Source organism: Echiichthys vipera (assembly GCF_963691815.1).
Source record: "Echiichthys vipera genome assembly, chromosome: 1".
NCBI lineage: Eukaryota > Metazoa > Chordata > Actinopteri > Perciformes > Trachinidae > Echiichthys > Echiichthys vipera.
Window position 1 is genome coordinate 21,595,324 of NC_139826.1, and position 27,761 is coordinate 21,623,084.

At 41.5% G+C, this 27,761-nt stretch overlaps 1 protein-coding gene across 1 annotated transcript; it reads left to right on the forward strand.

Moving 5' to 3' along the window:
• LOC310946387 (chromodomain Y-like protein 2) lies at positions 1–27,695 on the forward strand. Its single transcript, XM_083912833.1, has 7 exons — positions 1–106; positions 13,277–13,883; positions 17,088–17,305; positions 25,834–26,006; positions 26,099–26,309; positions 26,449–26,592; positions 26,681–27,695. Exons 1-7 carry the CDS (start codon positions 83–85, stop codon positions 26,837–26,839), a joined length of 1,536 nt encoding a protein of 511 aa, XP_083768959.1. The 5' UTR covers positions 1–82; the 3' UTR covers positions 26,840–27,695.
• The last annotated feature ends 66 nt before the right edge of the window (positions 27,696–27,761 follow it).

Sequence of the window (27,761 nt, forward strand, 5' to 3'; positions counted from 1 at the left end):
CGAAACACCGAGAGAGTATAGGGTCCAAAAAAAGCCAACAAGGCAGGCAAGAACGCCGCGCCGCCGGAGTCCGCACCCCAGAATGGCTTCAGGAGACCTTTACGAGGTATGATAGCACCATGCCCATGGAAAATGCTCTGTAATATTGACGAATAATGGAATTAGGAAGTAAAGGGGAGGGCGTCGCGTATGTAAAAAGCGGTGTACTAAGCCCTTTAACAGGCGAAACTAACCCTCCTCATGCTTTTGCGAAGACAAGGTTGGTTAATGTATGCTTAACACTTTGCGTCGCTTCTGATGTACTTTGACTGAATTCTACACGACTGTAGTGGAAAGATAAGATGTCATTTAAGGGCTGAACTCCTCAGTGTGTCGCCGAGTTGAAAGTCGTGGTAAAGTGACAGCAGCGCTGAGCGGACATGGTGAAGAGCTACAGACGGGAGTGATGTTCTGAAGGTGCGCATACATGCCAAAATATATTTTGTCATCACAGTCTTTTACAGCGGTGTGTGACTGTTTCACAGGCTGTGTTTTTGGCACATATATGAAGTCACAGTAGTTCTATCGAGCGGTATGAGCAAGCATGTGTGAGCTTCTTCCACGGTTGATGTGCGAATTTGTGAAATTATGACTCCCTGAAAAAAGTTGCCCGAATCGGGTGGCAGGAAGGTCACGCTGCCCTCGTGCGCAACATCACTCTGGAACCGCTGCCAGAATTCGCATGAAGCTTAGTTTCACTGAATCCGGCACTTACTGTCATTATTAGCCTTTGTATGCTGACATGGTGTCATATGTTTCAGGTCATGGTGGTGACAGAGAGAAATGGGGGGTGGATGTCTGATGAATTTCAGTGACAAACAAATATAGTTAGACAAAACAGCCCCCTTTTAAAGTTCAGTAGACATTTTAAACATGCGACAAAAAATATTTATCTGGAAAACCAACAAAAACACTTGGATCCTCTCATGAGTGTTTTAAGGTAGATAACATTATCTGCTCAGAGCACTGACAAACTATACACAGTCAAGCAGGACATCTCTCCGAAGACAATAGATAAGTGAGACACACCAGGTTGGTAATTGCCTTTTCACAAACTGTTTTGTTGTGGTTAGCCTTGCCACATGTGTTATTTATTGTTATTGCTCTTTATCTAGGAAACATTTCATTTGGAAAATGATAACATAGTGCTGACAAAAGAGTATCCACATACTTAATTTGATATATTAATAAGTTCTTAGTAATGCATCCCATTATTTTACTTTGACAATACACTGTATTATCCAGTGTATTGGCACAGTACGATCCATCTTTCACCTATGAACATGTTGCTACAGTATTTGTGAGCACAAAATACATCATCTGGTAATGCTAACAATAGTTTTTGGAAGAGCCAAAATTAAGCTCAAAGTGTTTGACTCCGTCGCCATCTTGGTAGTGCCCGCCGCCACCCAACTCCAAAATCCAAAAATGGGCAAAGAGGTGGAGCGTGGATGGATCTGAAGTGAGCCAAGTGAAGCCTGCAGTTTATTGCTTATATAACTTTAATCCCTAATATAATTTTTTTTAAATTTTCATTTAACTACTACGGAGCTGTTGTTTTATGCTGCATTCAAGTAATATTATTCAGCAATTACAAGCGGTAAGTGGGAAAAACCATTCAGGTCAGCCTTTAACTTTGTGTTGGTGTTTGAATGTGGCATATATCAATGAAGCAGTACTTATCAATATAATACTTTTTAAATTATTTTATTTATGTACTAGTGGGCTTTGATGTGTAACCAAGCGGCAACTTACAGAGCTGAAAAATAATGCCAACATGGAAGTGCCAAAAATAACAAATTTGAGAAGTTTGCACACATTGGGAGTGACGGCACCAATAAACTAGATATCAATGTTATGTTGATGGAGCTGTAAGAGATTGTTTAAAAAGTTAGAAGATACATATTTAGGAAAGAATGTGTCAGGGAATCAAGATGGTGGGGCCTGGGCTGATGGGGTGAACATGCAGTGACCTCCAGGTCTGATTGAGACCATGGTTGGGTAAAATTCTGTGGGGAAAGTGGGTAAGGATTAATGATCTGTCCAAATACAATATTCAGCCTGTAAGCGGTCTAGTTGTGAGTGTCCCTCAAATGCACTGTCACTCTGGGGCCGTATACACAAAACATTTAATCTTAGTGGTAAGAGTACTCCTTAAGAGTAATTTCTTTAAACCTATTCCCAAAGCCTCTGAGACCAACTTTTACTAAGGAGTGGAAGGGACTCCTAAGCTAAGACTAGAGGGCAGGGTCAACCTCGTTTCTATGTATGACATCATATTCATACCTTCTACACCCACAGTGATTGGCTGAGAGGGAATGAGTCCCTAAGAGGGAATTTATCATAGAAAAACTTCAATCGGGAAGTGAATTAACTTAGACTTAGAATTAGACTTCTCTTTATTGATCCTTTGGATGACTCTGGCAAAGAAAATTAAGATTCCAGCAGCTTACAAAAACACAAGGGAGGTATAAAAAATACAGTAAAGGATAACCAGTAAACTCTTAGTAAATAAACACAGAAAGTATAAAAAAACAAACAGTAAGCAATACACTCTTAGTCAAATATATGTGAGTTAGATGTAAGAATACAGGTCAAATAAAATCATCACAGAAAGTTAAACCAGATAAGTTAAATGTAGAGGAAATGTTTAAGATAAAACATGTATGACTGTATATGACAGAAATTAGCAGCAAGATTAAATTATTGCACTTAAGTGATGGATAAAGTTTTTGCACAAAAAAGAATAAGATAAGTATCCAGGTGTGTAAGAGTAGATTATTAATTGCACAGTGAGTGGCTCCCACTCCTTCCCTTCTGTCCTCTTTATTTTCTGCTCCCCCCAAGTGAGGAGTTGTAGAGGATCATGGCCTGAGGGACAAAGGAGTTCTTGAGCCTGTTGGTCCTACACTTGGGCAGGAGCAGCCTTCCACTGAACCAGCTCCTCTGGTTGCTGATGACGGTGTGCAGGGGGTGGCTGTCATTGTCCATAATGTCCAGCAGTTTGTCCAGTGTCCTCCTCTCTGCCACCGTCACCAGCGAGTCCAGTTTTATGCCGACCCCAGAGCCAGCCCACAGTTTATCCAGTCTGAAGGTGTCCTTCTTGGATATGCTGCCCCCCCCCCCCCCCACAGCACACCACAGTGTAGAAGAGGACACTGGTGACCAAAAAACATCCACAGCAGTTTGCTACAGATGTTGAAGGGCCGCAGTCTCCTCAGGAAATACAACCTGCTTTGTGTCTTCCTGTACAGGTGGCTGGTGTGTGTTGTCCAGTCCAGTTTATTGTCCAGCCACAGCCCGAGGTATTTGTATGAGTCCACAGCCTCGACCTCAGCTCCCTCTAGCAGGACTGGTCGCGGTCTTGGTCTGGACCTCCCAAAATCAATGACCAGCTCCTTCGTCTTGGAGGTGTTGAGCTGTAGGTGGTTAGTGTGGCACCAGAGAGCAAAGTCCCCTACCAGACTCCAATACTCCTTCTCTCTGTCACCCCTGATACATCCCACAATGGCTGTGTCATCGGCGTACTTTTGTATGTGACACAGCTCCGAATTGTAGTGTCAGTCAGTGAGGCAGTCTCTGACCCAGTCCACCAGATAGGGGTCCACTCCCATCCTGTTCAGTTTGTCCTGAAGTATAGGGGGCTGGATGGTGTTAAAGGCACTGGAGAAGTCCAAGAAGAGAATCCTCGCTGTGCCGCTTCCCTTATTCAGATCTCCCTCATGTTGTTCTCCCTTAGCTTCTGCTCCACCATTCTCCTGTAGGTGTCCTTAGCTTCCCTCACACAGTGTTTCACCTCCTGCTGTGCTGCCTTCATGGCCTCCCTGTCCCTGCTCCTGAAGACAGCCTTCTTCTTGTTGAGGACAGCCTTAACTTCCTGCGTTACCCACTGCTTGTTATTAGGGTAACGGCAGACAGGTTTGACAGGGGAGACCACGTCTGCGCAGAAGTTCAGGTACTCCGTCCGATGGTGCGAGTGTCACAGGCTATTTTTGGACCAGGGGGGTGTACAGTGGCTGTAGGTGAACCAGGTTGTGATCAGACTTCCCCGTTGGGAGGAGGGTAGTTTCTCTGTATGCATCCCTTACATTAGCACTACGTGCGGCCTGTATTGTTCATTTATCGTCTGGTGCAAAATCCTACTGACTGACAGCTGAGAGATGCCAAGATCGTCTGCGTTGCACAGCTGCATTTTTCCCGTAGCCAAATAGCAGAGAGTTGTACCAACTTTAATTTGCGGAAATATTTGCTGTTTTTTATTCGTTGGTGATGCGATGGCATCCCTGACCACTTCTACCATGTTCATAATGCCATCTTAATTAAGGTGATTTTTAAAAGCTCACTATGATTTAATCTCTTCAAAATGTTGACTGCAGCAACCATGTTAGGTCGTTCCTGATTAACTCTTAGTGACTTAGGAGTCCTTGAGAGGACACTTATCTTAAAAAGTTAGGAGTCCTCAAATTAGGAGTGAAAAGCCCCTTATTTTTAAGAGTTACTCCTAAATCAGCAAGTTAGGACCTACTTTTAGCCTTAAGATGTTTTGTGAATACGGCCCCTGATCTATTGCATGCCTCATAGACCTATTAGTAACCTAGGCCATTGTTCTCTTTCTTAGTAGAATGGTAAACTAGCAAGTTGTGTTCAATAGCTATCATGACACCAAACCATCTACAATGTTTATGTGAAAACCTTTTCCCAAAAGGCTTTCTGCCAACTTTGTAAAATACATTTAGGCAGATGAAGCACCACGAATAAACGTGACACTGTCCATATCAACAATGTAGTTAAGAAAATAACAGTTACTGGGGTCAACTGCTGTTTAGAGATGCTCACTGCTAACACTTTATTTACTAAGTACATTCAACAATTAACCCTTGACCCACACATTAGAATGGTTTAAAATTCCTGTTAGAAAAACAACTTCACCCTCAAAATTACCATTTGTATATCAGTTACTGACTGAGTGTTGCCTTAAAGTCATGACAAAATGTTGTTATTGTAGCATGCAGGCACATTGTTAGACCTGGGCCCCGGATCTCTTGGGAATATCCCCGGACCTCTGTGCTATCTAATGAAAAAACCCAACATCTTGATAATGAAACTAGCCCAGTACAGTAGACTTTTATGTGGTTGGATTACCAGCCACATTGTAGCAGTGAAAACCACAAAATGTGATGTGATGTGTCCACACTGACAAGTGTCTGCAAAATCAAACTTAAAGCAGACTGACTTGCCTGTGTTTCGGTTTAATGACTGGGCCTGTTAACTGGAGACTTTCAGCTGAGTGCCTCTGCAGTCGCTGTAGTGACTGCAGATGATGAAAACACGATTATGTTTTTAAGAGAGATACTCAAAGACTGTATAAAAAGGAGATACTTTGACACCAGGGTGACCGGTACGTGGCTGGTGGTGCACCGGGTCACTCGTTAAACCTAAACACCGGTCGGGAGAGAAAACGTCTGCGGAGCAGTGATGTCTTCTAGTTTGCAAAGTTTCAGGAGACCAGCAGTGAATTCAACCTGGTCCACTTGAAATCGGGTTGGTGCATGTCAGTGTTTCTGAGGCTATAGACTGTTCTAATGTCTCATTCTGGCTGCTAGTGTCTGTGCTGACCTTTCCTATCCTTAACATAAACATTAACCTACTCAGGAGGCGTGCCCCGACAGGAGTCACACATGACCATTGGTCTTTCCTTTTCTTCTTAAACTACGTCACAATTGCATGTTCATCAGCCCAATTTAAAAAATGTCTTGGGGGAGAAACCCCCAAACCTTTGTCTGACAGGGGGTCTTACTTTGTTTTCACTAGCTAGTGACACACCTGGTAGCATGCCTCCACGGTAAAGAACACTTTAGCTACTCGCCCGTACTTGTCTCTTCAATACTACTGCCATCTACTAAAGGAACTAAATCTTTGAGTGAATCTCCGCCCAATAATTGATCAAAAGAACAAAAGATTGCAATACATGTAAAGGTGAAAAGTCTAAATCCATTTCTTCACTGTACTTGTTGGTGGTGGTTACAAACAGTCATGAATTTGACAGTGTTTCTCTGCTGCGGACACTGAAGCTCTATGTGATGGTGCGTCTTCTCCAGCCGTGCTGAAATTTGATACAAATATCCATGGTGCCAAGAGGATTAATCTTAGGGCGCACTCACACTGTCCTTCCGCACCGCGCCCCGGGCTTTAGGGTACTTGTCCCCCCTCCCCTCTCCCCCCGCGCCCCAGGCCCGTTTGTACTCACACTGCCTGGGCCTCGCGCAAATGCTTCTTGCTGTCCATACGTCATCACGCCGTAACACGCATTGATTGCCATCATCGCGATGCGTCGCTTTGTTTACAAATCTTTCCATAGACCTCAGAGTTTTTGTGCGTCTTGTCGACTTTTTTTGAATATTTTCATCCGACCAAATCTGCAGTAAACACTCCACCTCCGCATCAAACCAACGTGAACCTTTCGGCACCATTGTTGTTGTTGTTAAATGTCCGCGCATGGTCCCTGCTTCTTTTTTCTATGTCCGAACAGGCGCACATAAATTAAGTCAGAACCGTCGTAGGCCTCGTGCTCGTACATGTGCGCGCGCTCGTGCTCATACATGTGCAAACGGGCTCTACAAAAGCCCACCTCTCTCAGGCGGGCCGTGGACGGCCCGCTGACCGCAGTTATGCGCGGAGCAGGTGCACTCACACTGCTCAAACGCACTAGGCTTTAGCTGAAAAAACGGTTTTGGCCCGGTGCGGAAGGACAGTGTGAGTGCGCCCTTAATGACTTTAGTGATCCCCTGACTTTTCATCTATTGGTAAAGGCAGGTCAGAGTTTTCATTTATCTGCTCAACACTGATGGATTTATAATTCCCAAGGGATAAATCCTAATGATTTTGGTGATACCAGTGTAACTAACTTAGCATCCTTTTCCTCTAGATTTGTGGAGTTTTAGAACCCTTTAGGGACTTTTTTAGAGTCAATTAAATTCAATTCATTCAATTAATGTGTGTTCCTAACGATCAGAGCCCCATTGTTTGTCCGGGGGAATACCTTCTCCTTTGTTTATTTCATAATGATCCAACTTAACGATTAAAGTTTTTTTTTTTTTTTTTCAAAATACCCAGAGTTGCATAAAGTGACTTTATTCCACAGACTGGATCCTCTCTATTCATGATGCTTAAGTTCAGCAATCTATACAACAGTCTTCATACATTTTTTTTGTAATTAAAAGAAGAATTATTCTCATATTTCTGCAATGATAGCATCTTGAAAAATAACGATGGCTAATGAGAAAGTTGTTAGAGTCGAGAGCTTGACTTTCATTCTTTTATGAGCATAATAAGAGCGATGCCCATCAACAGCACTGCCCACCAGTGAGCCTGGACAACAGAGGATATATTACAGGATATCTAAATACAGGCTATACACAATAATCTAAAGAAGATTATTGCTGCAAGGACACTCACCACTATCCACTCTGCAATATTTTCATAGAGTTCTGCATTGAAGATGCTTTCTTCAGCCTGGCAAGAGGCTGTGGCGTCATCTAACGACAAAGCGACTTCTCAAGCAGACTTTAACTGCTTTTCATTGAAAATAGATTGCACTGGCCACTAGCATGTTGACATTTGTCGTTCAGAGGGAAATGAGGCAATAATCATGTTCACGGGGAATTAATAGAACATAAAGTGATAACACAAATCGGAGAAGAACAAAAAAGTTGATTGTCAAGTTCAATTTCAAGTTTGATGAACAGACGCCAAAACTCCACGTCAACTGTTTACTTGCGTTACAGTAATCAGATATTGGGTTCATTAATAGCCTAGTTGCTTAATTTTTCGTCCTAATGTGCTTTATTTTTCCCTACTGCAACCTTCCTTGTGGTTCTTGTAAATTCCACTAAATACAACTTTTTCAACTTTTATTTAGAGTTTAAACATTTTTCCATGCGAAGGACAGTCGCAAATTACATAACATTAATAAATCCAATGGAATATGTATTTATGTCTTCTCCTATTAGTTCCGCAATCATCCCTTAATATGCAGTGAGGAGCGAGGCACACCTTGCAGACACTCACTACAATGATACGCAGACTGTGACTGTAACCTGGTGTGTCTGTTTAATACTGAACTAGATGTGTGATAATTAATTTTGTAATTATTTTTACAGTGCATTGGAACAAAAGCATAAAGTCTTTTCTTTGTAATCTGATAACACACCGATGTCAACTGCCTTCGGCTGGATGTTTCCAGGGAATTTACTGTAGATGTTGGTTGTGCATGTAGCTTGGTTGTTACTTCCTGGTCTTGCTGCAGTTGAGTGATGCAAACTGGGCTCCTGTGCAGACCCAGCATGACTGATAGGTGTGGTCAGACGTGTGCTCTATTGCATATGTAACTGTTACCATAGGCAACAGTGATGTCACATATACCTTACACACCAGTCTTGACATCTCTGAAAGACCATTGTATGTTTTTCATACTATGCGTTGGGTTGGATGATTCTGAAAAGGCATTTGGCAGCTGAGGGAGGATATGCCCACCTCAGTTTTCCCAGCTCATACTGAAGGGTTACTAAAACCTCTTTGGCTCTTCTATCTGCCTCCTCTACTTTCCTTCTCCTTTTCTTTGCATGTGTCTCTGCTATGCTGTTATATGGTAACGTTTGACATTGTCAAATCGCCTGTTCATTTCAATGACACCCCTGAAGCTCACCAAAAGGCTGTTTACTCCTGTTACTATACTCAACACTTCAGAGGAAATGATGAGCAGTTATTACCACAGCTACATTAAACCCCTTTTAAAAAATTTACAACCATCCAGGGCTATCAGGTCCCCTCTGAGTTTTTTTGTTGTTACACAGAACCAGCTGGGAAGGCATTATCGGAAACTGATAGGGAAAGGGTATGCACTTTCTTAACATACATGGCAGGTGATTGGATGAACCATCTGTCTATCAAACTCTTGCCGAAGTCAGTCGGAAGAAGAGAGAATACATCTGCTCCACCAAAAAAAGTATTCAGTGCTGTTCTCTAATTAAAGAAAAACTCTCCAGTTCTGATAAAACTGACAGTATTTAAGCATCTAAGCTAACCTCTTTAAGAGCCACCATTGTTGTTTTGAATGAGTGGTTACCTCTCCTGTCATCATCACCCCCGCTCTCTCCTCCCCCCTTAACTGCCAGTAGCTTCACACAGGGCACTGATTGGCTTCTAGCCGAGTTAAAGACGCATTACTTGGAGCCTGACAAGATGGATTTCCATGTGTTATTTGAACATGATTCACACATGATCTTCTGTTATCGCGAGAATTCAGCTGCTGTGCAAGGTAATTAACAAGCACGCTTCTGATGGAATTTAGTTATCAGTAGGAAACAGACACTAAAGCAGGATATATTGTAGATACAAAGGGTTACAGGGAATCTCACTGTAGATGTGTTGGTTCAGTGTGAGCTGAAGGTTTGCACTTGGCATGTCTTTGCCCGCTGTGTGTCACTGAATAGGAGAAGAATAAGTTCTTGAAAATCCTTAATTTTGTACTTTGATCAATCTCTACTGGCATCAGAAACTTACGAGAGGAAAAAAATAGTATTTATATTTGCAACCAATACGAGGGCCAGCCCTTTGAAGACTTTGAGTCACTGAGTGATAGAGTTACACCATTGGTGGAAGTGAGTGTGTTGACGTTCCACAATTGAGAGTTTTCCTTAGATTGTGGTGGCATCTGGGTTGTGGTTGCTGTTATGAACAAATCAGAGACCCAGTGATCCTGGGGACCCCCTCCCATTTGTTCAAGGGGTTAGGGGCTGATCTCAGATGGCCACCTACCATAGAGCCTGGTCCAACCATTTCTTCCTCTCTGCCATCCATGACTCCTTATTGAAAGGGCAGCTCCCAGGCTCTGGAACTCCCTCCCCCAAGAGATCCGCACCTCTGAGTCCCTCACCATCTTCCAGTCTCGCCTTAAGACCCATCTCTTCACCTCTGCCTACCCATAGCCCCACGTCCTCTTTCCTTTCATTCGTGCCTGTATGTTGTTTTGTTTTGTTTTATTTTGTTTTGTTTTTGCTCTGTTTTGTAAAGCGATTTTGAGTCCAGGAAAGTGCTATATAATACTAAAGTTCTCAGCAGCATAGATTAATGAGTATAACGTCATTGAATTTGCAATGCGCAACTGTCAGAAAAACATGCTGGCATCAATAAAAGGAATTGATAAGCTCAGAGGCTTCCGATTCCAATTCCACTTTGTTACCGGTTCTCAACTGGAACAGGTTCTAGACCCCTTCCCAATGGGTGTTTCAGTGTGTACCAGAAAAACTGACCTTATGCAAAACATTGATGTCAGCCGCCCAGTGAGAGTTGGGGTGTTCATGGCAGTAAAGTTAAGAAGATAGTCTTTAGTTGCCTCTAACCATCTCTTGGTTATTTTAAGCAGGAATATAGCCAAACACACAGGTGACATCCCGACCATAAAACAACAATCTGTTAATTTGGTTTTTAAGTTTATTCCAGTTACAATTGGGTTTTCTGTCCCACCTACCATATAATAGCTGCAATGCTTGGTTTTGTTGATTGCCAATCAAAAAGAGAATGAAGAAGAAAATATTTTTCTGTTTGGTTGTTCAGGCATTTCACTGTGGGCAGAAGTCTAAATATGACTCAGAAGCACTAGTACTGAGTCATTTCACACAGAAATAGTGTATTAAAGAATGGAGCGCTTAATGTACACAGAGCCTTTTTTGTTTGATCCTTATGTCAGCATTGTTACGCTTTGTCGGACTTTATACACATAATGTGATGAAAACAGTACTGTATGGTTGGGGATGGAGGATACCAAAGCCCCACATTTACTCATCCTCTGCTAGCTCAAACTTAAGCATCAAGTGTTTTTAAACCTCTCCAGTTTGCCCCACACTTAGTCCTTCCTTCTCTTCTTTTCTCTGCATGCATCTCTCTGTAGTGCTGTGACATTGTTTGGGACTGTAAGCAACCTAATCGTCTGTTCATTTCTGTGACACCCCTGCAGCTCACCCATCAAAGGCTGTTTACTCCTCTTAATGTGCCCAGCACATCTGAGAACATGAGCAGTTATTACCACAGCTGTGCTAAAAGCTCGAATGAAACCTTCCAACCATTTTCCATCAGTATCATGGCCCAAGACCCTGTCTAAATGTCCTATTATTTAACATGGCCTTACAAAAACTTTGTGTGTGTGTGTGTGTGTGTGTGTGTGTGTGTGTGTGTGTGTGTGTGTGTGTGTGTGTGTGTGTGTGTGTGTGTGTGTGTGTGTGTGTGTGTGTGTGTGTGTGTGTGTGTGTGTGTGTGTGTGTGTGTGTGTGTGTGTGTGTGTGTGTGTGTGTGTGTGTGTGTGTGTGTGTGTGTGTGTGTGTGTGTGTGTGTGTGTGTGTGTGTGTGTGTGTGTGTGTGTGTGTGTGTGTGTGTATCAAGTTGAATTGCAAAGTAAGGATTCACACTGATTATTTGGGTGATTAGTTTGTCTATACTATTATGGCTAGTCATTTAGCAAATGATGACATATGTCATTGCCCCTTTGTTTATGGAACAACAACATATATTTGGAATGAGTCCTTACCCCAAGTGAAGGAGTTCAAGTACCTGGGGATCATGTTCACGAGTGAGGGGACGAGTTTTGCCGGAGAATCAGAAGGCGAGGGCGGTGTTGAAGTCGCTCTACCGCAACGTTGTGACGAAAAGAGAGCTGAGCCGGAAGGCAAATCTCTCGATCTACCGGTCAATCTTCGTTCCTACCCTCACCTATGGTCATGAAAGTTGGGTCATGACCGAAAGAACGAGGTCGCGAGTACAAGCGGCCGAAATGGGTTTTCTCAGGAGGGTGGCTGGAGTCTCCCTTAGAGATAGGGTGAGAAGTTCAGCCATCCGTGAGGAACTCGGAGTAGAGCCGCTGCTCCTTAGCGTTGAAAGGAGCCAGTTGAGGTGGTTCGGGCATCTAGTAAGGATGCCCCCTGAGCGCCTCCCTAGGGAGGTGTTCCAGGCACGTCCAGCTGGGAGGAGGCCTCGGGGAATACCCAGGACTAGGTGGAGAGATTATATCTCCACACTGGCCTGGGAACGCCTCGGGATCCCCCAGTTAGAGCTGGTTAATGTGGCCCGGGAAAGGGAAGTTTGGGGTCCCCTGCTAAAGCTGCTGCCCCCGTGACCCGACCCCGGATAAGCGGATGAAGATGAGATGAGATGAGATGAACATATATTTTGTGTTGTATATCCCATAATGTATCTAATTAAAGCCATTTCCCCAACTATGCTGACAGAACAGGACACCTATACAATAGTTTTCCCACTGAAGTAGAGATCTTGGTTTAATTTTCCCTCTACTTTTTATTTCATTCTGTACATTTAGCTAAGAATTTGTGTAGTTTTTGTGTCGCTTTTTACACTTTATTCCTTTACTGGGATTAATTACGGGCCTGTGTCAAATAGTTACATTTGCTAATGTGCCGTGGTCTGTAAAAAAAGCAGGAGTGTAAATTTTCTTCATGATCACAGCCTGCAGCTCATCTCAGCACAGCTCCGGTCTCTTATCTTTCTTTTGCAGGGAATTAGCCCTTATCTTAGACTTGACATATGTCACAAAATGTACCTTTTTTAAGATTTGACACTGCTTGGCAATGTCTCCATTTAATTCAACATTAAAACATGCATCATTATGAAGGGTTATCTCTCTGGGAAACATGGATTTGCCACTGTCATGGAAATCTGACCATTTCACCATTTCCATTTACTGTGTACAAAGTAAACATTTTGATGGTTTCAGCAAATTACAGCAAAAACAAGAGGATTCATCTTCATGAATATTCACAGCAATTTTCAATGTTGTGGCTGCTGGACCCACAATGCAGCTGTGTATGGTGCTTGGCAATAAAGTGCACCTACAAGGGGTCTACACTCCCATGAGGCCGTGCTTTTCAGCACCATATAAAATCCAAGGCACACTGTAGGGTTTGTACAAAATACCTTTATTTTACATAACAATGTGTTTTTGACCAATGCGTTCATCAGGGTCATTGTCAGCAGTAGCTTGACAAGTTGAAGGGTGGTTTTCTATCAGCGTGCAAGCCCATTGATGATCGGTTTATCAGTACATAGTTTTTTTTTTCCTAAAGACAAGCAGTATTTTGGGAGTGTTTAAACTGCTAAATCTGTGTATTAAACATGTTTTCTGTATTTTCAAATACTGTCTCATTTCATACCTTCTGTATGCTGTCTGTAGGTGGAGCGGATTGTGGACAAGAGGCGGAATAAGAAGGGTAAGTGGGAGTACCTGATAAGGTGGAAAGGTTATGGAAGTAAGGAGGACACATGGGAGCCAGAGCACCACCTCCTGCACTGCGAGGAATTCATCGACCAGTTCAACAGCCTGAGATTGCACTCACACAAACGGCCTAAAGTCCCAAAAAATCGTCAAGAGCCCCTCATCACCAGCCAGCCATCCGCTACAGAAACCTCCAGAGCTCGCTCAGAGGCCCGAAAGAAGAAAAGGACCTGTGGCCCGGCTGTCGGGGTTAGAGTAGGAGCTGTTCCAGGGATGGGAAGTGGAGGGTCAGCACCCACTCAGAAGCTGAGGAAGGCGGGTGTTGGATCTGGGAAACATGCTTTAGGGGACAGAATTAGCAAAGCCATGACATTCAAGGCTTCTCCACCAGGAGGGCCTCACTTTGTTCCTCCAGTGAGGGTTCCTCATAACGGACTCCAGAATGGAGAGATGGATCCTCTCATGTTCAGAACAGCAGCAAGGTCACATAGACTGCCCTTGGACAGAGTGGATGGAGAACTAGGAGACATGGATACCACTGGGCAGCAGTTCACCACTGAGCTAGGTAAGATGTTAAGAAATTGAATGCAATAGAAAAACATAAAGCTTGGCTGATGCTGATTAAGATGATCATTTAAACAACTTTCTAGTATTCCATTATCTATAACCGATTTTCGGGGTCAATTTAGACTCCTGCATGTCTTTGAACTGTGTGAGGAAGCTAAAAAAGACCCAGGCTGACACAGGGAGAACATGCAAACTCCACCCAAAAGGGCCCAAGCCATCCGGCGGGTTCGAAAACCTGGAACCACACAATCTAATATTGCATTTTTACTACAGGAGCAGCTGATAACACCTTTGAATTTCACTCCTGGGTCACAGTCCACGTCCTGTTAATCATTACATACATTTTCAAAAAGTCATCTCGACTTGTTTAACACAAATTGTTGGGTTTTCTATCTTATTTGAATAACAGCGCTCATGTGTAAGTGATTGGATTAATATGGGAGTTTGTCCATTCTGTCCACGATACCTTTCCCCTGTTGTGTGTGGTACCATTACTGTTGTGTTCAAATACACAGAACATGCAGAATGTGTGGATATTGGTATGCACATTATGTGCTTGTTGTGCTTTCTCAATCGTTACTGGTTTCACTGTTTGTTAGTGCACTTTTCCCATCAACCTCAATCATGTTTAACAATGTATTCAACTGATGGCTAGTGTACTTTTGGGGGCTACATCACCAATTCTAGGTTAGCAGACTCATTTCAAAGCACCACAACTTGATAGTCAGACATCAACTTCTCTACTTAAGAAAATTAGGGCTAGCAGCCTAACCTAAGAGGTCTGGCAGCCATTATGGATCCTAATTACCTAATCAAAAGTCAAAAGTCTACCTGCTCACCTCATTCAGCACCCTCAGTTCCACTGATAATTCTGCTGCACTGTCACAGGGTGTCTCTGTCATTGTCAACTAGCAGCGAAATGTGCACACAAGATTATGTAATTTTTCTTCTAAAGTATTGTTAGAAAAGGAGCGCCATATACTTGCTTGCATAGCAACATCAAGCCAGTGTCACGTAGTGGTGTTCGAGATGTTGGTTTGATTGACCTTTCTTCATGAAACATTCCCTTCAGGTTGCTGTTTCACCACAGAAAATGATAGCTGTAACCTAGGGTAGATATGAATTTGTGCTGCCATTACTGTATATCATTGCCTTTCTACAAATAAATTGTGGGCGCAAAGACAAGATGTTGCAAATATCAGTAATTTTACCACAAAAATCGAGATGCTGGCGTTTCCATGACAATCAGTAGCACTCAGCCTTTTGTCCTACAATCATTTTGAATCACTGCTGCCACAAGAGAAATCCCATGGATCCAGGCTGATCTCTGTTTATGGTCTTCCTCTGTAGAATTAAATTGAAACAGACTCTTCATCTGAAGATCACTGCTGATTAAAATTTTGTATTGCAGAGTCAAACTCCAGATAATTCTGTTTGTTAGAGGAACAAAGCCTTAATTTATTAGGTTTAACTGTAATTCAAATTGTAATGTCTGGTCTGGAGTTTGAGAAAGCCTTGGAGGGATGACACATTGTAAACCTTTAATTGAGAGTTTAAAAATCTAATGCCAATTTCTCGTATCTTCAGCCTAAATTACCTGAATTTGTTTTGTAATAGCCTAGAAAGTCACAACCTGCGTTTTCTCATTTAGTTTGCTATTACTGTTTGTTTTTAGTGACCAACTTAAAGGTCAAGTTTTACTGATTTTTGAAGCAAGGACTGGGTCTCACAGCTTCACGGCATTATTATTATTACCACCGCCAAGGAGGTTTTGTGTTCAACTTGGTCTGTCTTTTTGTTGGTCAGCAGGATTACAGAAAAACTACTGGCCCGTTGTTCATGAATCTTGATGGAAGGGTGTATCACGGGCCAAGGAAGAATTCCATTTTTGAGTGGATCGGAATCACTGGGATGATATGCATTTTTTTTTCTTCACTTTCGTTATCATTGTAAGATAGGGCATTTATGCTGTATTCATGTGGTGTTGAAATTAAAGAAAAAAATCACACTGAATTAGCATTGTGAGAGGTCTACGCTTTCCAAATGTCCTTCTAGTTCATCTTGAAATCACTCATGGTGAAAAACACAGACTGGAGTTCTCATTGAGAGCTTTTATTTATACGCCACTTGCTGTGGTGACAAAAACTGTGATTGTGTTCTTGAGTGATTTATGACTTATTTGTGAGTCATTGTTTCCTACTACACTGCATCACTTTATCTTAGATAAAGGACCCATACACTGCTCAACTTGTGTGTCTTTATTCTTTCATCAGTTCAGCAGATGATGGTATACAACTGAATACTCAGCTTTTAGTCAGCTTTTTATCAATTTACGTGTATCACAACAGTTTTTGCATTCATGACGATAGAGATTGCACTGCTCCCATGAGTCAAGGTTTCTCTGCAAGCAAACAAATTCAGCTGTTTGCGGTATTCAAGCTAGAAATGTTAATGCAATCAACAAAAGTTTGAATTGGATGAATCCCGCAGCGACAGCTCAGATATCATGCAGAGAGAGAGAAATTATTGTTGGCACAGAAATAGGTGATTGCTATCTGGGCACATTAGTGACCTGCATGCCAGCTGTGAATGTTAAGATAAAAGAAAATGTCATGCATCTGATCCAAACTTCATGTTTTTCTAATACGTTCAGAAGTTTTAGTATAAAGGTGCATATGTTTCATGCTGCAATAACAACAGAGACAGATTCTTCCTCCGCTGACAGTCAATGAGACATTACACAGACAGGCTGTCCACATTTCAATATCAGATATGCAATTGTTTTCTATACAAAGTCAAACCAAGCTCCATATAGTTCTTAATCAGAAGCCTATCTCAAAGAAAAACAAGTCACTCTCCCAGAGCTTTTAAAAGTTCTTCAGTTTAACTATATTATCTAATAATTTTACTGGTTGAAATGTCAGTGTTTAAACGTTTTCCCCAAAATGATCCTTATAAACATCTCTTGCATTTTTCAAAGCCATTTCTTGGTTCAGTGTTGACAAGCATGCATACAGATTTTCTTAGACATAATTATGTTGTCAACCAAAATCCATGTTCAAAAATTTCAATATATTTTATACACAGTCATTTTTAATTAATTTTTCATGTTTCTATAATGGTGTAGCAGGTGTATTAATTAATTATCAGTAAGTGATAAGAACTCACATTGACCTGTTTTGTCATCCCTCTTCTGTGTCAGGCTCCCCTTTGGCCAATGGCAAGATGCATCTACCCAGCTCAGTAAAGCGGAAGATGGCTGAGGAGAAAGGCTACGTGTTCGACAAGAGACTCAGGTACAACGTGCGACAGAACGAGAGCAACTGTCGATTCCGAGACATCGTGGTCAGGAAGGAGGAAGGCTTTACGCATGTCCTGCTTTCCAGCCAAACGACAGACAACAACGCTCTGACACCAGAGGTGAGAACGGGAATATACATGTGTCCCCTATGTTTTTGTGTTTCTCTGGTATATATCAATGTATCAAGACCTACGATTAATTTTGTAACTTCTTGATTGTATTCCAGTTGCCATGGAGCTCTGTTTGGGAAATATAAATGAGAAAAGTTTCCTCATTAGCTGCTGTAGAGAGGCCCTGGAGCTCCGCACTTACTCCCCAACTGCTCCAGGGGAGCTTTTCAAAAGACAACTTTAGAAAACAGTGGTTTTATTCGACAGCTGCCAGGTGTGAATGTGTTTAGCTGCATTAATCTGACACAGCGTGACACTGCGGAAACAGAGTGCGTATACTCAGAAAATAAGGTTAGAAAATAGCCTCTGGGCTCTGTCCTTAGTACTGACACAGAAAACGGTCTCCTGCCAAACAAGATTTCTACAAGTAATTAGGGGTACATATAATCCAGTGTTATGCCATCTGTTGTTATTGCAGCAAAATGTCAATTGAACTAGAGAGAAATTATGCAGCAGGTTCATGGAGGAGAGCATTATGTTATTATCCTTCAAGAGAACTGGAGACCCTAAAGATGGCCAGATTTCCAATGGTTTCCACTGCATGCTATATAGAAATAACACTGACATCTCTGCTAGAGATTGTTGACACTAACTTTCCTGTTCTGTCCAATTAGCATCAGAATATTTGGAGCACTTTTTATTAGGTCTGACGATATACCTGCTGAGTCTCCTCTAGTCTGCATCATTTTAGGGTGAATAATCTACAAGCTGTGTGTTCACTGGCTTTTGACGTATTTTCCTCAGTCTCCTCAGCAATTTGTCCATCACCTGCTAACTCTATGTAAATCAGACACCTGGTACCTGTGATTTATTATGAATGGTCCCAGTGATGGACAGGGATGCTCGAGTTATATCCAAGCCTATAATTTTAACATGGATCCAACACTGTGCCTATTTTTAGACTGTGTTTTTGTGTAGTCTTGTGATTGCCACTGTCATAATGTGCTGCTTTACATGAGCCAGTCTCAATGAAGAGGTTCAAATATGACAGCTTAATAATGCTAGGACGTCCGCAACATTGAATGCAGTTTAATGGCTCTCTGCTCTGATGCTGTATCTTCTTGCGTTGTGATGATCCACTTGTAGCACTTGCTGCCTGCAGGAAATTACCATCCTGTGATTGGTTGCTCATTTCCACACTCCAATCAACCACGAGCTGCTCCATTTTAAAATTTCCCCTGAAAGTATTCAGTAACTTTCTTTCACAGTTCAGTCGATGCTTTCACCAGTTTGTTCGCCTTTGGACTCTTGGTACTGATTATTGTGACTGTTTAATGTTTTATGCCTCCATGCCGACAGCCGCGGCTGAATTATGTTTTCGGGTTGTCCATCCATCCGTACGTCCAATACTTGTGAACGCAATATCTCAGGAACCCCTGGAGGGATTTTGTTCTCATGAATGCCTACGTTAATTATGACAACATTTCACACTAATGATCTTGATAAAAGGACAAAATGATGAAGTGCTGACATTTTATATCCAAAAGGACAACTTCACTGTGTCATTATGTTTTTATCCATTATTCAACGCCATAAATCTGGAACAGAACGATGCAGTGATGTCCTCAATAGAATCGTGTCTGTTTTTAATGCTGTGCCGTCTGAGGGCCTGAAGATGACGGTCCTACAATACTGGTTTTCAGCCTTGTCCCTCACATACAGAGATTTCTTCAGAACTGTAGATGATGAAATCCCCAAATTCTGTGCATTTTACATTGAGAAACATTATTGTTAAATTGTTGGATTTGCCATCACATCACATCATTTTGTACCTAAAAATGGTACTAATCCGTTGCCAGTTAACCCCATTCATTTTAAGATGTTCCCTTTGCGTATTTTCTTTTAGCATTTCACAACTTTTCCAGTCTTTTGTTGCCAAGTTTCTTTTTTGAAACATGTCACTGTCATCAAATTCAAAATGGAAATTACTCAGCCTCAACAGTCTTTGTGCTATTTTCAGTAAAATATGGGGTTTCAAAGGTTTGCAAATCATCGAAACTGGGTGGTGTCAATTCCCATATGTTAACTTAGGAAACATTTTAAAACTTAACCTCTTGACTGTCGACACTTAGAAAACATTTTAAAGAAATGAAAATATAGTTTTTAATGGTTTTTTTTCTTTACATATTGCTTAGAGGTCCATTAATATAATAGTGAGTTGAGCCACGGATAATAGCATGTGTCACGATCACCCACCTCTGGATCATAAACATAGGTAAACAGGATTTTCTCCCCCCTCAGATTGTAGGATCTTAGATCTTCAACAGAGGGTGGTTCTGGCTTTGATACAGCGCTGTGTGTACGGCAGCCTGTACTTCACAGGCACTGAAGTGGCCTAAACTGTGTGTGCACATGTGTGTGTGTACTTTCATGTGTGACAGTAAGCCCGTAAGCTGTGGGCTTATCAAACAGCTCTGATAGCTCTGTTGCACAGTCTTTGAAGCTACAGGAACAAGAGAGTCTGTGGATGTGCCTGCTGAATGGCTTTGGAAAATCTATAAAAATATCCCTGAGCATTTTTTTAACCAGACCCTCAGTGCTTGCTTTAAGTGAGAAAGTCCCCCATGCTGATAACTGGTACTCTTTCTGTCACCTTTCTCACTTCTGACACACAGTCACTTATAGTACATAACAGCTATACTGCTAATCAGGGCCACTACAGAAATGGTTAGGCCCCTGAAAGGGTCTAGTGATTAGGCCCTTCCCAAATCTGTTCTACTCATACTAATGCATTTGCATGCCCCGTTTCTCTCCTACAGAACTCAAACAGACTGAGATACGGTGCGTTCCTAAATCCAATCTGACATTCTACACTAAAATGAGAGCATTGTTGTTAGAGAGTTCTATTTATATGAATGAATGAATGAATGAATAGTTACATTAAAACATTCTTAGCGCTCTGTGTTCTGCTGCTCCCTCTCCTCAGACAGAGCTCCCAGAATACACTCTGCTGCTCTGAGAGTGTCTTGCTTTGAATAACCGAACGGTATATATTCCAACAGCGCTCAGAATTTACAAATGGTCCAGTTTGTGCCAGAGTGCACTCCAAAATGACTGTTTATGAACGCACCCAGAGACAAGCTAAAAACACACTGCCGTCGCAGCCATCATATGATGCAAGTAGGTAAAAAGTGGGGAAAAAAACACCAGAATTTGAAACCGAGTGAGACCTTTTCTTGCAGCGCTCCCTCTCTGTCAATAGGAGCACGCTCTGATTGGCCAAAGTCTCCTGTCACATGCTAGATTTTGTAACGCCTGTGCCAACAAATTCATTTTGGTTTAGATTATGGTTTACTGGTTTGCCACGGTATCACTTTTAACTAAATTAATCCTAAACCTCAAGATTTTCAGGCTCAAAACTGTGCAGAACTTGTGCTACTCGTGATTTCGCAGTTACTGCATTTAGGCATTGTAGGGCAGTATGGCACACCAGGCAATATGTTTTTTTCAGTTACCTTCATAAAAACAGAATCGCTGGTCATATAGCTCAGGATATTTCTCACCCTCATCAACTTGTCTTTACTTAGTGACAGAGGCTACACGGGTGTAGGTACACACTTTTATCCAACATTAACAAATAGTTAGTTTAGATGATTATATTTCTTAGGTCATGTGGCTGGTTGTCCACTTGTTTCTTTTTTTGCATTTTATTGATTTTTGTTCTAAACAAAATTTGCTTGTCATTGCTTATGAAGAATATGATACATTTGTAAGCAAATACTGTAAATGTAAGCCTAATTCCTGCACACCTGCCTTTGAATTAATGAATGAATGCTTTATTTCAAACATGTGAAAAATATATTATACTTGAAGCACTAGTCATTAAAACCCTTTGTATGTTTGAAAAGGAGTAGGAAGAAGCATTAGCTTATTCTAGCTTTTTGTTTTTGTTTTTTTAATACGCTCAAAACAAACAATAACCAATAAACAACACAATAACCGCTTGTGTAAAAATAAATAAATGACAAGTATGGCAAAATGTGAGAACCCTAGTGTTTGTCATACCCCTCTTTTCCCCGCAAAAGTATTGCCCCAAATCTCTGCACAGTAACTCAAATACGATAATATCAGTGAATAGTAAAGAATGTGGAGTAATTTGTGTTCCAGAAAGTGTTTAGCCTTACTTAGTACTGAGATGCTCCGTGACAGTTTGCTTCGAACATGCTTTATGGGAGGTTTCCATGTTATTTTTTCATCTATAATTACACCCAGACATTTATTTTTATGTACCCTTGCAATGTCCAGCCCGTCCATCTGTATTATTGCTTGAGTGTTAATTTTACAGTTCCCAAATAACATGAATTTGGTTTTGTTTAAATTTAAAGATAATTTGTTTCTATCAAACCACCTTTTTAATGTACACATTTCTTCTGTGATACACCCCAGAAGCTCCTGTAAATTCTCCCCTGAGCAAAACATGTTTGTGTCGTCAGCAAATAGTACCAATTTCAACATATTTGAGACGTTACATATATCATTTATATATAGAATAAACTATTTGGGACCCAGCACTGACCCCTGGGGGACGCCACAGGCAATGTCCAAGCAGGATGAGCTATAGTCTCCCAACTTAACAAATTGACTCCGGCCCTTTAAATAACTCTCAACCCAATGCAAAACTATCCCACTGATCCTGTGCCGTTCCAGTTTATTGATTAATATGTCATGATTGATTGTGTCAAAGGCTTTCTCAAAGAATGTTCCAATTAAATATTCCATATTCAAATTGGAATGCCTTTAATAAAGCCTTAATTAAGAGTCCCGGTTGGCCTTTTTCACAGCAGACATTTTGACTTGCCATAGCAGGAAAAGCACAGGTGATACTAATAACGTTAACGATGGCTATGTTGTATCTGAGTTTCCAAGTAAGCCATGACAGTGTGAAAGTGAGCCCGCCAAAATGAATGATTTTTAGGAATGGAAAAACAAAAAATAAAGAACTTTGGTATATTAAATGCAATTAGTCCTAAGTCATCGCCCGTTTAACATGTGGTGCATCCTATTCACTGTCCACAATGGTATTTGAGTTTAGGTACCAACGTGGCATTCTAGTGCTCCGAGTTTACCTTCTGTCTGTTCTACAGAGAGCAGTGAGGAAGTGAACGAGAGTTCACTGGTTTTGGATATAGCCCCAGAAAAAGGCAAGCTATTTCTGCTTTGAGGAATTAGGTATCTTTGGCTTACAATTTCAAAAGGCATCAGGAAACTGAAAGAACTGGGAAAAAGTCTGTCAGACCTATTCAAATTCAAATCACATGATTGATTAAATGCCCACCCCTAGAGGTGGTGATTTCATTTCTAGGGAGCTGATGCTTGCTGTTGAAAGTTTCTTTGTTGTGGATACCATCTTTTGTTCTACAAATGTCCTCGAGGCATCTGCTCATTGCACACAAATGGCACTTTGACTGCTCTCCCTTCCTCTCCGTTTCAACGACTGGAGCCAGCCTCTGCCTGACTCTGCCTCTTGTATCTGAGCATGATGTTGAATTCACTTTGCTAAAATAATGTTACTCATATTCACACACACACACACACACACACACACACACACACACACACACACACACACACACACACACACCACAACCAGTTAAAAATGGGGACAGATTATGTGCTTGGTCAGATAGAGAATTAAATTCACTTTGACGCTGAATGGTTAATATGGGTCAAGGGTGATAATCTGATTAAAATGTAGAAATAGAGTCGGCACATTGACTGGAGGCTGTGATGTGGTGGTGGTGTGGGTTTCCAGACGACTTCTTATTCGGTTGGCTGTCAGACAATAGGATTGCTCCTTTCTTCATCACATGAGACAAAGGCCAAAGACTTGTCTGTTGATGCTTAACGATGCACTGCTGATATTGACTGGTAGAGTGAAATCTGTCCCATTTGTTGAAGTATACTGCAAGTGTACTCAACTGGACGCTGACCATCAAATTTTTTTTTCTTTGATTATTTTCTTGAAATCAATTAAGAGAAAAATATACGTGAGTTATTATACAGTATTGCATGTGCACAAATAACTTTTCTCACAATTTCATGTTTTTAAATAAGTAGGAAGAAGCACTATTATTGTCTAGTCCTACTCATCCTAACCCTGTTGTTTACCTACCAAAACATCCAATAAATAAACCACTCTCTGCTCCAGCGTCCATCCCCACAACTAAATCACTATAATCCTCCTCTTTATGCTTAATCAACATCATTAAGAACCCAAGAATGTAAAAAACAAAACCAATAACAATATCACCATCTTTACATATTTACCATCACTTTACATTCCCCTCCTTCATTTCTGTTTTGTGTGATAAATAGTTTATCATACTTTTTTTTTAAACTAAGGTTGTTACTTTGTTTGATTTCTTTCTCCAGTCCATTCCACAAAATCACCTCACAAATGGAAACATATATATACAGATACTTGTGAATATATGTTTGGTAGTGACGAAAAACTAAAATGTACTGCATCTAAGAAATTAACCAGTGAATACTATTAATACAGCCATTACAACTAGCATTAGCAGTGCTGTATCTATGCATTATGCCGACAACATACAAGCCTCTAATACTTAAGTTTGTAAAAACAGACATGACTAAGATATCATAATGTTTTAGACAAACCCTCCTTCCTAATCCAATTGTGCTCTATAATTGTTGTTGAGTATGTTTTTATTATGGGCCCAAAGGGGGCTGGGAGCCACGCAATGCAAACAGTGTGGCTCCCAGTATCAGCGGTGGTATCCTGACCATCACAGACGACAAACCCTCGCCACAGACCTGTGACAGCAACAACGATCTGCTGAATGACCTCAACAGCTTCTTTGCCAGGTTTGAAGCACAGAACAACATGACAACATGGAGTGCTGACCCAAGTCTGCGCTGCATCCTTCAGCAGCAACCACAGTGAAGTTTGCGACCCACACAACCATGGTGGGTCTCATCTCCAACAATGATGAGACCCACTACAGGAAGGAGGTCAGCCAACTGTCCACATGGTGCAAAAATAACAACCTCTTTCTAAACATCGGAAAGACCAAGGAGGTTGTTATTGACTTCCGGAGAGGCCACACCTCTAAATCCCCACTGACCATCAACGGTGCTGCTGTAGAGAGAGTGAGCAGCACCACATTCCTGGGGGTGCACATCAGTGAGGACCTCTCCTAGACATACAACACCGCATCACTGGCCAAGAAGTCCCAGCGTCGCCTCTTCTTCCTCTGGAAACTAAAGAGAGCAAGAGCCCCCCCAACCATCATGTGCTCCCTTTACTAGGGCACCATCAAGAGCATCCTGACCAGCTGCATCAGTGTGTGGTACGGGAGCAGCACTGCCTCCAACCTCAGGACTCTGCAGGACATAGTGAAGGTTGCTGGTCGGATCATTGGTGTCCCGCTCCCCTCACTCCTGGATATTTATGGAACCCGCCTCAACCGCAAGGCAACCAACATTGTGGGTGATCCCAGCCACTCCTCACACAACCTCTTCAGCCTCCTGCAATTTGGGAGAAGGTACAGGAGCCTCCAAGCGAGTACAACCAGACTGATTGAACAGCTTCATCCACCAGGCTGTAAGGAGGCCACCTCTGGACATTGACACAGATTCCTCTGTATATCTGGCACATATTGCAGATTTGACAATAAAGCAGACTTTGAACTTCGAAGAGTAATTTTGCGTGCCGCACTGAGGGTCTGTGCAAAATATGACGTTAATCGGCCACAAGCTGGAGCTGTTATGCAAAATTGAGTAATATGTACATTATGTGAACAACTGCAATATCTACTTTTTCAAATACCAACACTTTCTTTTTTTTTTTACTATCCATGCTGTGTTCAAGCTGTGACTTGTGTCTTGCCCATGGACCTGCGGGTCCGAATTGCATCACATCCGTGGGTCTGCCGTCCCGAGTTGCGCTGGGGGCTTGGACCCCGTTGTTACCTGCTTGCAGGTCTAGTTTAAATATGAAGTTACTTGACACAATAACTATACACTCCCCTTTGCTGAAAGAATTTGTAGATTGTAGTCATGATAAAATAGTATATATTTTCTTTTGCAAAATGGCTGGAAGAATGTGATAGTTCTACGTAACAAGAGACTCAAAGCTTGCATTATGAGTTTCGCTTTAGTGGTATTTTATTATATAATTTATATATATATTATAATATTATATATTTATTTTAGTAATACCTTTTTTTTATTAGCAAAATAATTAAATTATTCTCCCAATGCTTACTGCTATATGTCTTTAACTGTTTTTTTTTTAATTAGATCCTGAAAAATCCTAGTTATGCCAGATAAATAGCACTACTGTAAATGCATTTTTCCATAAGCTGACAGTATTGTAGGAATGGAAAAAAAACCTATTCTTGCATTGCCTGTGTCCTCATTCATTAGGTCTATCTGTGTGCCATCCTTAGTGAATGTTGGGCCTTCCTCTAAGAACTGAATGTAAGTAATACGCACCTCCTATTTCCCTTCAGATCATGAACGAAGTGTGTCGAGCTCTGGGTAATGCAGCTGCTGATGACAGTAAATTATTATTGCTCAGCTCCGTGGGGACTGTTTTCTGCAGTGGCCTGGAGCCGTCATATCTGATAGGCCGCCTGTCCACTGACCGCAGAAAAGAGAGCAGCCGCATCGCAGATGCTGTACGGTAAGAAGAAATCTCTCCGCTGTAAACACACTCTTCTTACTTGCCAGTAGACTTGACACAGTCAATACTGATCATTCTGTGACCCCTTTTAGGGAGTTTGTGCTGGCATTCATCCACTTCAAGAAACCCATTGTGGCAGCAATAAACGGACCTGCTCTAGGCTTGGGTGCCTCCATCTTGCCCCTTTGTGATGTAGTGTGGGCTAGTGAGAGGGCATGGTTCCAAACTCCATGTGCAGCCCTTCACCTCACCCCCTCTGGATGCTCCTCTTACACCTTCCCCCAGATCTTGGGCGTAGCTCTGGTAAGTCTAAGGAATATCAAGGCTTTTGGCGCTTTGATCTAATTTGATTTCTCTTATAACATCCGTATTACCTGTTTTTACCCAGATCAAACATATCACCATATCATACCTATATCCCCCCTTCTGTTTTCAATGGCAGGCCAACGAGATGCTGTTCTGTGGAAGAAAACTCACAGCACAAGAAGCATGCAGTCGCGGTCTGGTGTCACAAGTTTTCTGGCCCACAACATTTAACCAAGAAGTGATGCTGCGTGTGAAGGAAATGGCATCCTGCAATGCAGTGGTAGGTCCTGATCTAGAGGCTCATGCATTGTTTTTTATCGATATAACCAAATGACCCTCTCCCCTTTCTGTGTGTGTTTTTTTAAAAGGTTTTAGAAGAATCCAAATGCCTGGTGAGGGGTATCCTTATGTCAGTCCTAGAGGAAGTGAATGAGAAAGAGTGTCGGATGCTGAAGCAGCTGTGGTGTTCAACCAAAGGACTAGAGGCGCTCTTCAGTTACCTGCAGAATAAGGCTTATGAGAAGTGATCATTAGATTACTGATTTGATGTGGATCAAAGGTTATCTACAGATTCAGGATAATATGGGCATGATCTCAAACTGAAGGAAATGTCTTTGATGCCGTCCATCAGCAGAGGAGGATTCTCTTGAGTTTTGTTTGCTTCCATATCTACCAACAACTACTTTATGATCTTTTTCTTCTGTAAATCAACTTCAACTTATATTTTATATTTATTGGACCCATAACTGTCCAGATTTGTATTCTTTATGAGTCAAAGAGCAAAGGGCCAAATGTGCATTGTTTAAATACTCACTGAAGTTAGGTTCTTCAGGGAGGTACAGAGTGTTTCTATACGTTGTGTATGTGTTTATGACATTATCAGGATGTATGTAATCAAGGTTTGCCCGATAGAACATGATAAATAGGTGATAATATATATTAATATATATTTATTTCAAGTGTGTAAAATATTTGCTTTCTGAATATAAGGATTTTCTTTAATCCCATAGTTTTGAGCTAAAGTGTAAATGTAGAAGTTTGAACGAGGACACTGTTTCCTCCTCATTCGATCCTCTCTGTACGGACAGAAGAAAACTGGCCACTGGTCAGTGGATCACATTCAGTGGCTGCTTGAAACTTCATAAAGCACTCTAGAACTGGATAATTCAAAGAAAATGTATGGGGTTTTTTTTCATTGCACTATTCAATGTTCATACTGTAAAGGTCTTCATTACACAGAACAGACATCCTGTTTGCCGGTAGATTCATTATCACAATCACCATAAATTTGCTTCGATTACATGAAGTCAAGATTAATGCTCACGTACTAATGAGACCGTCTGGTGATTAGTGCATAAGTATATACAATATCATCCTCGAATTGTCAACATCCATTTTTTTTTACCTGCGACAAAGATTGCAAGGGTTTAATTTCACTTTAATTTATAC

Excerpts from the sequence above, each read along its gene's own strand:
- LOC310946387 (XM_083912833.1), top strand. The coding sequence starts at position 83 with ATGGCTTCAGGAGACCTTTACGAG. Across the intron at positions 107-13,276 it reads CTTCAGGAGACCTTTACGAG|GTGGAGCGGATTGTGGACAA; the intron begins GTATGATAGCAC and ends TGCTGTCTGTAG. Across the intron at positions 26,310-26,448 it reads AGATCTTGGGCGTAGCTCTG|GCCAACGAGATGCTGTTCTG; the intron begins GTAAGTCTAAGG and ends TTTCAATGGCAG.